General features: G+C 47.6%; 1 protein-coding gene across 1 annotated transcript in view; it reads right to left on the bottom strand.

Moving 5' to 3' along the window:
• The window catches only part of POLR3E (RNA polymerase III subunit E), a 30263-nt gene that overhangs the window by 17014 nt on the left and 248 nt on the right, over positions 1-13001 (bottom strand). Inside the window, exons 2-12 of the mRNA XM_048494197.1 lie at positions 10725-10806; positions 9807-9857; positions 9571-9648; positions 8504-8619; positions 7107-7189; positions 6780-6887; positions 5927-5976; positions 5559-5686; positions 3146-3211; positions 2455-2546; positions 1551-1671 (exon numbers count right to left, since the gene is read on the bottom strand). Of these exons, the coding sequence (XP_048350154.1) occupies positions 1551-1671; positions 2455-2546; positions 3146-3211; positions 5559-5686; positions 5927-5976; positions 6780-6887; positions 7107-7189; positions 8504-8619; positions 9571-9648; positions 9807-9857; positions 10725-10760 (929 nt within the window). The 5' untranslated portion in view covers positions 10761-10806. The remainder of the gene's footprint in view (positions 1-1550; positions 1672-2454; positions 2547-3145; positions 3212-5558; positions 5687-5926; positions 5977-6779; positions 6888-7106; positions 7190-8503; positions 8620-9570; positions 9649-9806; positions 9858-10724; positions 10807-13001) is intronic.

The raw sequence follows: 13001 nt of genomic DNA, 5'->3' as shown, positions 1-13001 counted from the left end.
GCTACCACCAAGCTTACTCCCGAGTAACGCACGCCTCAGAGCCAACCATTTTTTCTAAATGAAAACCTCAGTATTCAGGTTAAATTGCCACGTTGGCACTTTGTGATAAGTAAGTGGGTTTTGGGTTGCAGTTTGGGCACTCAGTCGCAAAAAGGTTCACCATCACTGGGCTAACAGGACCACAAAATGCAATCACAGCTTTGGACCAGCGGCTGCTTTCTTCATTTGGATGTAAGGGAGCGGTGCCAATTAAATTACGCACCTGCTACCCAGACGCTCCCAAGAAAAATGCTGCGGTTTTTACACCACAGGAACCAAAGAGTATTTTTATTCTGATCCTGCTTCTTCTCATCTTCCCCTCAGAGCACAACGGTATGTGCAAGCCCCTACACCACCCTCATACAGCGAGGAAGATTTGAACCAAGGCATGCCGGGATCTAGTCCAAATCTTTAGCTGTTATGTTATACTGAATGTTTCTAATCAGAAAAGACAATAATGCCAGGAAAAGTTGGAAGGCAGCAGCAAAAGAGGAAGAGCCAACATGAGCTGGTTTGTCTCTATAAAAGAAAGTAACAGCCTTCAGTTCTGAAGACCTGAGCGAGGCAGTTAACGATAGGGTCTTCTGGGGGTCATTAATTCATAGGATCGCCACTAGTTAGGAGTGACATAACACAACTCTGGAAATGCACTGTAGGTTCGACCAACAACAGAGAATTTCCATGCCTCGAAGCCTATAATTTGGTCCACGAAATGGATGTCAGACGGCACATAGCGCACATAGCTTTACAGGTCATTCCAAAGGATTGGTGCTCCCAGAAATCACATAAGAAAAGGGGGTGCAACAGTAAATATTATAATAATAGAACTACCACTACTGTTGCACTCTGACTATAACTAATATTTCAAATATGTATATCTATATACATGAGTTTATATCATTGTTCATATTTTTTATATTTCATTAGTTCTAAATACAATCATTTCTTGTCGACTACATCCAACAGGTAAATTCAACTTATTTTTAACAATTATAACAAATAGATTCAGGGTCATCTGTATTAATTCAGGTAAGTATTTAGTTCATACTCTCCCATCAGTTCAACATCCTTAAGGTAAGTATTCAATTGTTATAATTGTTATAATTGTTAAAAAATAAGTTGAATTTACCTGTTGGATGTAGTCGACAAGAAATGATTGTATTTATAACTAATGAAATATAAAAAATATGAACAATGATATAAACTCATGTATATAGATATACGTATTTGAAATATTAGTTATAGCCAGAGCTCCCAGAAACCAGCCATCGTCTGGACATCTAAACCCATCAATTTGCCTGACCAGCACATCTCCCGCAGCCGATGCTGTCCAACACGAAGCACAACTGGCAGGCACGCAGCTCATGGGAATACCCCGTGCCTTTACGTTCCATGAGCCCCTGCAAATGCGGAGCTCCGCCTCACACTTTAAGAGCATGAAAAAGCCACGCAAGCACTGTTGTTCTCTGGGGGCTATATCCTTGCAAACCAACACCACAAAACGCATTTACCTTTTCACAACCCAGTTTCCCTGCACCAACATCGCCACCTGCTGTATGTTGCGCAAGGCTGCAGTTGGATCCAGCCCAGAAGCCAACAGGCTCATGAGGTTGGCGAATTGAATGACCTTCACTGAAAAGAAGGAAAAACAAAGACACAGGAAGCTGTCAATAGATTTCTAGAAATGCAGCCGTTGCAGGGGGAAATGCCGTGCCCAACAAAGGACTGTACCGTTTCCTTAAACAAAGCCTCCAATGCTGAGATCCTCCAACCACTAGGTAATGTTTTCCAACTTGGCACCTACAGAATCTTTATTTTGTGCATCTTCTAAATTAGTCTCTGGCTGTTAGGACTCACAGATTTTTCTTGGGCTGTCTGGCTTACAAGGAATCTAATTAACTGTTCACTTTTTAATTCTTTAAATGGAATGCCCCACCCCCCAACGCAGACTTTTTAAAAAGTTGCTTCAGCAGCAGCTGCCAACTCAACACAAGAATCTCTCCTGCGTGGCTGAAGGTAAGCTTTGCAATAAGCAAGAATATACTTGCAAAAAAAGCTCATTTAAAAGACATCCTGTTAAACACAGCTCCTTCCTGAAACATTACAGAGTTACTTCTGGAGCAATACACATATTACTCCATGTACTAGACACAGGGGTCGGCAACCTGCAGCTCTCCAGATGTTCATGGACTACAATTCCCATCAGCCCCTGCCACTGGAGTAATGCATGACCTCACTTCCTGCCATTTTATGGTTGGCTCCATGCTTTGTGGTTGAGCTCATCATCCTGTGTCAACAGTCCAAAGGGGCCTACAGCAGGCTGATAAAGGTGGAATGACCTCTGGTCTCCTGGATTCCCTTATTTCCACCCCAAGGTGAAAGATATTCCAGGTTCAGAAACACCAAAAGACATACCGTTCTTCATCAAGATCCTAATTTGATCGGGAAGGGGCAGCGTCCGCAGCTGAGCCATAGACAGCACGTTGCTTGGAGCCACTGGTTTCTCCCTGCGTATTAGCAAAGAAGTTTACAAAGACCTGCAACACCTCAAACCAAAATTGCAGCGTGGCACGTGCCAGGAAACACAACAAAGCCCAGTCTCAATGTTTAGGGAATGCAACAGAGCAAAGAAGCAGAAGGAGGCTAGAAACCACCACAGCACGGAAGAAACCTCCAGCAGGGAGAAGGAAGGCTGAACTACAGAGGAAAGAGGAAGGGAAGGAACTGCCACTAGGCCTACACTGGGTTGCGTCTTGTGGAAAACCTGCCAGCCCTCACCCCTTAAACATATGTCACTGGAATGAAAACAGTATCTTCCTCCCTGCCGATTCCCACACCTCCCACCTAAGTGATTGACTGTAAGCTCCTAGAGGACAGAGGCTAGTTTTCAAGCGCCTCATTCATTGGTGGCACCGTTAAAAAAAATAAGAAATGCGGGTGGGGTATTTAGGCCCAGAAAGATCACAAAAGGAGACTGCTATGATAGACCTCAGAAGTCTACGAGCGACTCGGGTGAGGAAAATGAGAAATTCAGGAACTGCAAAGCTATGTCTTCTCCAGACAGCAGAACAAGCTAGTGCCCATTCCAGACACCGAGAGTACTCACTTCTCTTCTACAACACTCGGAGGCACCAGCATCATCAAATATTCACTGTAAGGAAAAGCACATAGCCTCAGTATTCATGTATTTATTTACAACACTTATTAGAAGAAGAAGAAGAGAAGAAGAGTTTGGATTTATATCCCCCCTTTCTCTCCTGTGGGAGACTCAAAGGGACTCAAAACTCAATACAACAACCTTTATTAGGCATATTAAAAGAGGCTCCAGAGCATTGCAGACATTTCTGAAGTACAAATCAAAAGTACATTCAAAACACAGACAGATAAACTGTATCTAGCATTGGACGTTACTTAGAAAATTCTGTCACTTGTAAAAGAAATTTTGCTACTTTTTCAAAGAGAATGGCCTCTGTGTTATTTAACAAAAGCTCCACAACAGAGTTGTCAGAGTCTCTTTCAGATTTGTCTAAGACCCGCCCAGGAGAGAAATTCCTAATACCCACATATCTCAGACAGTCAAGTATAATGTGAGCAAGAGCCTCCACTTGGTTTTTACAGTGTGGACAGACCCGATCCTGGAGAGGGATAGATAGGTAGCGACCCTTTGTAATGGCCGATGGAAAAATATTGCATCTGGCCCTTGTAATAATCCATCTCTGTTGGGGTTCAGTTAATAGTTCAAGATATTTGGCTATGTGCCCCTGTTCTGGTACTATTCCGACAGAAAGGGGATGATTTATTTGCTTGGCCCAACAAGATATGGTATTCTAGAAGTCTGCTTTTTAAGGTTTGCAGAATCTCTCTGGGTGACAGCATACAGAGATCTACAAGTATTAAACCTAGAGAGTGGATTTTTGATTTAATAAGTTGATACCATTCGGAGGCAAATAGGTCTCGGCGCACAATATATGTTAAGACTCAAAACTCCTTGCCCTTCCCCCCTCACAACAACAAACACCCTGTGAGGTGGGTGGGGCTGAGAGAGCTCCGAGAAGCTGTGACTAGCCCAAGGTCACCCAGTTAGCGTATGTGGGAGTGCCCAGGCAAATCTGAATTCCCCAGATAAGCCTCCACAGCTCAGGCAGCAGAGCGGGGAATCAAACCCGGTTCCTCCAGATTCGAGTGCACCTGCTCTTAACCACTACGTCACTGCTGCTCTTCTTCCTTATGGAGCTTAAGACCACTTACAATATAAACTAGAAAACATAAAAAATATCCAAACCCAACATTTTGAATTCACAAATTAGGTCTGCTTTGATAAAATCCCTTTCCACCTTACAGGAACTCTAGGCAGCTGACAGTGTAAATAATAAATACAATACAAAAGCCAAAAGTTAAAATCAAACATTTGCAACCACCCATAAGCAGAAGACAACTGGATGGGAGCATCTCGGCAAAGACCCACAACCTTGGCGGAGCGGAAATCCACACGGTCTGCCTTTGTAAAGCGTTTGCACCCAAGAAGTTTTAAAAGACTATCGAAGCATAATTGGCTCCATGTGAGGAGAAAAAAAAGACGATTCTTATTTTTAGGGATGTCAAGTTTACTAAAAGACGTTGGCTCAGTTTAAAGCACAGGTGTCTGGGGGGGGGGGTGTGGGGGGGGGGGGGTGTGGGGGGGGGGGGGTGGGGGGGGGGGGGGGTGGGGGGGGGGGGGGGTTGGGGGGGGGGGGGGTGGGGGGGGGGGGGGGTGGGGGGGGGGGGGGGTGGGGGGGGGGGGGGGTGTGGGGGGGGGGGGGTGGGGGGGGGGGGGGGGGGGGGGGGGGGGGCGTGGGGGGGGGGGGGGAAGGGGGGGGGGGGGGGGGGGGGGGGGGGGGGGAAGGGGGGGGGGGGGGTGGGGGGGGGGGGGGGGGGGAGGGGGGGGGCGAGGGGGGTGGGGGGGGGTGGGGGGGGGGGGGGGGGGGGGGGGGGGGGGGGGGGGGGGGGGGGGGGGGGGGGGGGGGGGGGGTGGGGGGGGGGGGGGGGGGGGGGTGTGGTGGGATCCAAAAATTTTAGTAACAGGTTCCCATGGTGGTGGGATTCAAACTGTGGCGTAGCGCCAATGGGGCTGGGCGGGGCACGACGGGGGCGTGATCAGGCATTCCTGGGCGGGGCTGTGGCGGGAAACGAATGCACGCAGGCACAGGCTGCCATGCACGCCGGTGCACCTCCTGCTAGACTGCTTCAAGTTCTGAGCGCTACTGCTGAGAGGAGGGGCGTAACTAAGGCAAAAATCATGTGGCAAAATCACCGATTAGTAACCCCCTCTCGGCACACACAAATAATTAGTAACCTACTCTCGGGAACCTGTGAGAACCTGCTGGATCCCACCTCTGGATTGAAACCTGTTTTGTTTTTCTCAGTCAGACCTGCATTTGTGTTTTGATCTGCTGTTTCAAAACAGTAACGAATATTAGGGTAGGGGGCCACCCCCTCAAAAGGAAGAAACAACCAGGAACGTTTAGGGTCCAAGAACGCACCCACTTACCCGTAAACCATAATAATGCAGGTGCGCCCACTGTTCTTCCGCCTGCCTCTTCTGCAAGAACTCGTAAGACTGAACCCGACGCTGCCGAGCCTGCTCCGATTCAGGGCGGGAAAACCTCACCTGAAAGTTTTATAATGTAGATCAGCAGCTGCCAGGATTACAGTTCCACAAACCATGCGCTGAACAAGAGATTCTACAGTATCCCCTGTGCCAGACCCAAACACTATAAACCCAAACAGTTCAGGAACCAAAATGTTTCGAACCCTTAAACCAGAATATCGTGAAATGACTAGTGTGATTAGGAATGCTGGCAGACAGACAAGAAGGCCAAAAATATTTGAAGAAATCATTCGGACATACAGTGATTTGCTTGACGTCTTCTTCCGTTTCATCTTGGGACGAGTCCCCAGCTGCAAGAGACAAGAAAACACAAAACTCAGTGTTGCCATTCTTTGGAACGTCAACATTCTTCAAAAGCAGAGGGCTCAATTTCTAAATGCTTCACAGCTATGGTTTAATTAGACATTTAGAACCAGCTTTTCTTCTTATACTTTTATAATCTTACTGGTATATATATTGTACTGATGCTGCTTATTTTATGAATTCTGTAAATTGTTTTAACTTGTTTTAATTTACTTATTCTGTGTATTGTTATTTGGCCAATCATATATGATATTGTGTCTGGCCTTGTGTACACCGCCCAGAGCCCTTCAGGGATGGGCGGTTTATAAATGCAATCGATAAATAAACAAACAAACAAACAATAAAACAGAGCCCCACGGAGGCTTGCAACCTGGTCCTCTGCAACTATCCCGAGCGGAAGGTGAAGTCGAGAGAGCGTGAATGGCTCCAGCTCAGTGAGTTTCTGTAGCAGAGAGGGGATCTGAACTTGTATCTCCCAGACTGTAGCCTGACACTAACAGTCACAGCGCTATTTCTGAAGCAACTGTCAAATCCAGGTGCAACCGCATAGCGTGGATTAGGCGCAGGGGTCTGCAACCTGCGGCTCTCCAGATGTTCATGGACTACAATTCCCATCAGCCCCTGCCAGCATGGCCAAGTGGCAGGGCTGATGGGAATTGTAGTCCATGAACATCTGGAGAGCCGCAGGTTGCAGACCCCTGGATTAGGGTGTCAGCCTCTCCTTGTGTTTTCGGGGGCTGTCCCAGGGCCCATTTGCATCTCTGAAAGATGACACCCATAAATTGCTTACCCTCATTAGCAGCCTCGCGTTCCCTGTGCTTAGCATCACCTTTGTCTAAATAGGAAAAACTCGGCCTTAGCTGCAGGATTCCGTGTAGTGGAGTCAGGTGCATTTCACCTGGAATGAGAAAGGGTCACATTTTCACAGATGCCATTTTCTGGGACTTAGCCATGTTGGATGGTTTCCCAGGAACACGGCGTCAATTAAGATGGAAAATATTGCGCCCTTTCCCTTTGGGAGAAGAACCCCACACACGCCACCCCTGAGTTTAAATGTAAACTTTTAAAAGAGAGTGTCGAACCTTAGCGAAGTAGCAGCCTTCAGAATCCAACTCACCTTTTCGGTAGACAGCAGCAGCATATCGTGAAACGTTACTCGTGGTCTGGGAAGAGCAAAAGGTCTGTTTATCCATCAGCTTCCTGTGACAAAACAAAACCAGGAAGTTGTCGTCGTGCTTCTGCTTGTTCTGCCCACACCCAGCAAGAAGGGGGGAAAATCATATTACGGGCTCAACAGGGGAACTGTACACACCGGGGGGGGAGGAAGCTCATTCGAGATTTCCATAGTAACCCCTGAACATCTCATTTTCTACTCAGCAAAGAGACCATAAGGTCTTGCACTGCTTCAGACTCTAGGTGAGAAATGTTTTGGAAAGGGTTGCTATGTTTACCCCACCCCCCACTCCCAAAAAATCCCCGTCTGCAAACAGAAAACTAGCTCAGCAGAGAGAAAGTGTTCCAGCCAGGCAGGGGTTCGGCTTGTTGTGACAGTTTTGCAACTGCATTGAAGGAGTTTCAATATATATATTTTTTGCTTGAGATGGGTTGTTTGGTTTTTAAGATGCGTTCTAGATCGGCATCTACCAGAGACCAGGCCTTATGCTAGTGCTCATAACCACACTGTAATCAATTTTTCGCAAGCACCAATGCACCACAACCGAGCGAGGGACGTCATGCCAACAATCAACAGCACATTTGTTCACAGGATATCAGCAGTGGTGGGATCCAAAAATGTTAGTAACAGGTTCCCATGGTGGTGGGATTCAAACTGTGGCGTAGTGTCAATGGGGCTGGGCAGGGCACAACGGGGGCGTGGCCGGGTATTCCAGGGGTGGGGCATTCCTGGGCGGGGCTGTGGCAAGGCGCAGGCTGCCACGCACGCCGGTGCACCTCCTGCTAGACTGCTTCAAGTTCTGCGCGCTACTGCTGAGAGGAGGGGTGTAACTAAGGCAAAAATCACATGGCAAAATCACCAATTAGTAACCCCCTCTCGGCACACACAAATAATTAGTAACCTACTCTTGGGAACCTGTGAGAACCTGCTGGATCCCACCTCTGGATATCAGCCTTTATATTCTGATTTCCCGCTCAGCTACAACCCAGTACTGTCAGGAACCACAAATGAATCCTGCTACCGTGGTACCTGGAAGTGAGAGAGCTCAAGTAAGCATCGCTCACAATGAGAAAGTATCAGACTAAGAAAAGGAGAGACAGGCAGAAAGAGAAATGCCAATGCTCAAAAGCCATACATGCATACTTGCATGTTTATAAATAACTAACTGAAACATGCCCATCTTAGATCCAAAATTTTCTACATTGGAACAAACAATCAAAATCGGATGTTCTCCTTCGGCTTGCGGACGTCATGCAGAGACAGCTGAAGCCACCGGGCTATTTTTGCATTACAGCAAAGTGGAGCTCCCTTGGTCGATCAGGCGCAAGGATGCCACTTACGAGGAGTAGGTGCTGGTCTCGTCCGCACACGCCCCATCGACGTTCAGCGCTATCTGCTCCCCTTTGCTCCGACAGTAATTGGGATTCAAAGTATCGATGGCCAGCTCCAGCTCCACCTGAGCATTGGTGATCAATGAAATACCAATTAATACACAGCATAACATGCAGTTCAACTTTCTGGGTCAGGGAGCTGGTTCCAAAATAAGGGAAATCACAATACTAGAACCAGGGGGCATCCATTGAAAATGCTGGGGGGAAGAATTAGGACTCATAAAAGGAAACACTTCTTCACGCAACGTGTGATTGGTGTTTGGAATATGCTGCCACAGGTGGTGGTGATGGCCACTAACCTGGATAGCTTTCAAAGGGGCTTGGACAGATTTATGGAAGAGAAGTCGATCTATGGCTACCAATCTGGATCCTCCTTGATCTGAGATTGCAAATGCCTTAGCAGACCAGGTGCTCAGGAGCAGCAGCAGCAGCAGCAGAAGGCCATTGCTTTCACATCCTGCATGTGAGCTCCCAAAGACACCTGGTGGGCCACTGCAAGTAGCAAAGTGCTGGACTAGATGGACTCTGGTCTGATCCAGGAGCTAGTTCTTATGTTCTTAAGAAAAGTGGGTTTTTATACTCTGCTTCTCTCTACCTTTAAGGAGACTCAAACGAGACTCCTTTCCCTTCCTCTCTACACAGCAGGCACCTTGTAAGGGAGGTGGGGCTAAGTGAGTTCAGAGGGAACTGTGACCAGCAGGCTTCATGTGGAGGAGCAAGGAAACAAATCCGGTTCACCAGATAAGCTCATGTGGAGGAGTCAGGAATCACGCTTGGTTCTCCAGATTAGAGCCCCACACTCTTAACCACGACACCACGCAGGCAACTTGATACAACAGAGTCATCTGATTTTTTAAAAAATCAAAACCAAGAGGGTAGCCCACCCAGAGCAGAATTTCCCATGTGCCCAAGCAAGCATGCAAAACACAGCCTGAGATCTGGGAGACCTAGCTTGCCTGATGGAACAGCTCAACTATCGGCCTTTTGAACCAGTTTTTTTTAAAAAGGACACCCACCTTTTGCTGTTTTGGTTTGATCTTCGCTGACAGGCGAGTCACGTTGTCGTAGGTCATTGAAGCAGGGCGGATGGGATACTGCAATAACAATACAATACAGTACAAAGACCTTTATTAGGCATATTTCTGCTACATAAAATTAGGATACTGCAATAAAGCAGAGATACCGAACGTTTTTAAAAGCTCCCAACATTTTACACTCCCCCCCCCTTTTTTAACGTCTCAATTCAAAATACCTGGAACAGATAGAGCTTCTCCGTCAAACTCTTGGCCAGGTATACGTCAATCTAGCAAAGGAAAACAAACAAACAAGTGAGACAGAAAGCTACACAATGCTACTTGTAAACAATTCATAAATTGTGAGTTTTGGAAATGGCAAAATATTCTCTAAAGTCTTAGAAAGTTCCAAAGCTGGAACTTTATTCAGCTCAGGTTGCAGCTTGCTCAGGGTAGTGTGCATGGCTCTTTTACTGCATTTTATGTATACAACACCCCCAGAACAGGCTGCAACCACCTCAAAATCTACCGGCTGTTCACACTTGTGCACTTTGTAATTGACACAATGCAAATGTGTTTGGCGCTTGGACATCAACAGGTGGGACACCACAGCCAATCAAAGGATCCCAATGTTGGGGTTAAAGACCACAAACTGCCAAAGCTATTTTGGACTGGGTCAGACCCTGACCCTCTGTTGGTATCATTTACTCAGTCCCCACAAGGATGAGAAACTCGGACAGCTCTCCAGGGTTTCAGGTCAAGATCTTTCACGTCACCTTCTACCAGATCCTTTTGACCTGAGATGTCTGGAATCGAACATGGGACCTTCAGCAAATAATACAGAGGCTCCGCCACAGAGCCGCTGCCCCTGATCTTGGGCTTCTGACAGGATCTTCGCATCCAGATGAAAGACAGGATACCATTTTTTAAAAATCCAAACGCTTCAGCTAACATAGAAGGACAGCCTTTTGAACTTCAGTTAACCGAGTGGCTGTTTGCGAGCCCTTCACAGCCATCTTTGATTTCAGTCTAGACCCCGGATGATGTGGCGAGAGCACCAACCGTCAGAGGGCTGATCGGCGTAGAGAAACACGCAACGTTCTCTGACTGGCGCAAAACCCAACGCGACGAACACGGAAGGAAATATATCACTCTACCTCCTGTATGATTGGATCATCTTCTTCATTGGCCATAATAGCATGGAAAGGAAGACAGCCTTGCCAGGGTGGTCAGATTATGCTGAAAAAGGAAAATAAATACATTCTATCAACTTCCTTGATTCAATCTGTGGCCAAAAGAGGTCACCAACAGGAAGCCTAAAAGGTCAATCTGCCCCTCTGCTGCTTCCTCACTCCGCTTTCCCCGCTGAGCAAACTTCTATTTTGGATTTGAATCCATGAGAGTGGGCTTTGAAGCTTGCTGCCTGGCTTTGGGCTGGTCATTCTTCCTCTCTGCTTAACTTACCTCACAGGACAGAGATTGTAAGAACACACAGGAAGGAGGAAGGGTGTTGTAAACAGCTTTGGGACCCATCAAGGGGAGGGACTGAGTGAGAATACATCACAGGCTGAGAAAGATGACATCACAGAATCCATCACGGGCTGAGAGAGATACAAAAGAACTCTCTCCATTGCACGTTTCTTCCCCCCCCCCCTCCTCTCTCGCTTTTTTTGGGTTGTGGCCTGGCCCACACAAAGTAGGAGCTCTCTGGCCCCTGAATAACTATCAACAGCAGTTTCTTCCCCAAGTCTCTGAAGCTGCGATTCGGTGAACTTTAATATCATTCGCTTGCACTGCATCAAGCCAAATGCTTTACCGACAACCCAAAATGCACCCTGCTGCAGAACTGAGAAGACTGAGCAAACAAGGTGAAGGCTTCTGTGGACACGGGACAGATAGAAGGGCATCAGCAGAATCTGGCAGAAGGCCAGATGGCTGGGACACTCACGTGCTGCCCGCCAAATGAGACCCATTTGCAGACTTGCGCCCAACTGGATTCAAACGCGCCTGTCCCCATAAGGACTAGGAACTTTCTTTTTTTAAGAGAGGGGGAGAAAAGCCATTCTTCTTCCAACACAGGTTGCAATTTAGGCTTGGCACCTTCAAGATCTACACGACAGTCGGTCTGGTTTGTCAAGCAACGTTCACCAGCCACCTTTTCCCACCAGCGGCGCGCGCCTTGAGCAACAGCACAGACCGCAAACTGGGGCAGGTGACGGGGCAGATCGCCCACACCAAAAAGGATTCTGCCCACTTTGCCTTGCAGGAGCCAGAGGAAAAGTCTCCTACAAAGAGGCCGGCAACCCCGGCAGAACAAATCTCTCCAGGCGGGCACTGCCCAACTCTGTACACAAGGGCAGAGCAGCCAGGCAGGGAGATTGGAAGGATATCTCGCTTCGTGAGTCACCCAAAAACTCCACAGTAGATAGCCTGATGCTTTCTCCAGCTCCACAAGTTAGCTTGGCCTCGGCATGCACAGCCACTCCCTGCCAGCAGAAGCCAGCCTTTGCAAAAACCCAAATTACCGAAATTGCAAGCACCCCTTCTCCCTAAGATATAAAGGCAAAGAGAGGTTTCTGATTTATTCACTTAAGATGTCCTTCTCCCCTTGGTGAGAGACTCAGGTTGTGGACAGCAAAATTATTTTCTTCTCGGGGCAATCAGAGGCTCTCGATGAGCCAGCAACCCTTTCCGTAGGCATGACAGAAATGTAGCTGCATCCGTCATTTTCCCTATACAATGAAAAGGGAGTAGAGAGAGTGTGTTGAATTCTGCTTTAGCTAGATAGATCTTTCTTTTTCACATAAAGCTGTGATTCTGACGGAAGGATTCAATAGCAGGACTCACTTCTGCCTTTAAAAAGGGGGTCACCTTTTGCTAGGCAACAACCACGACATGCTGACGTGTAGCGAAACCAGGAAGGAAAACACCAGCCTCCCCGCAGGGCAACAATTCACATCCTGGCCTGAAATTGAATCGTTCCTGGAAAACTTCAGGAGGCGATCGGTTCAATAGCCGCCTTTCGGAGCAGCTTTGGAAATAAAACCTCCCCCAGCCCTTGCAAAGGCGCAGGGAGCAAATCCTATCCCGAACTGGGACTGCCTCCCAGGGGGCAAAAAAACATGTTTTCAAGATTGCAGCCTCATGCTGGCCAACGAGGCGTCTGATGCAACCGGACAGCAAAAGCAGGGCCGGTTTACAAAGAAAAAAAGAGGAACGCAACCCACATACATGCAGTGATCGAAGGAAAAACTGTTTTAAAAGTAAATTGGAAGATGTCTCATCCTGCCCGGTGTCCAACTTTTCAAAACAGCCAGTTTTTCTGGTGGCTTTCCCCATTCGCGGCAGGCACCGGGAACAGCCCGGATGATTCCGCCACCCCATTACTTTTTTATACACACACACACACACACACACTCCATTTGCAGCAATGC

Source organism: Sphaerodactylus townsendi, linkage group LG04 (assembly GCF_021028975.2).
Source record: "Sphaerodactylus townsendi isolate TG3544 linkage group LG04, MPM_Stown_v2.3, whole genome shotgun sequence".
NCBI lineage: Eukaryota > Metazoa > Chordata > Lepidosauria > Squamata > Sphaerodactylidae > Sphaerodactylus > Sphaerodactylus townsendi.
This window is presented reverse-complemented; position numbering and strand designations above follow the sequence as displayed.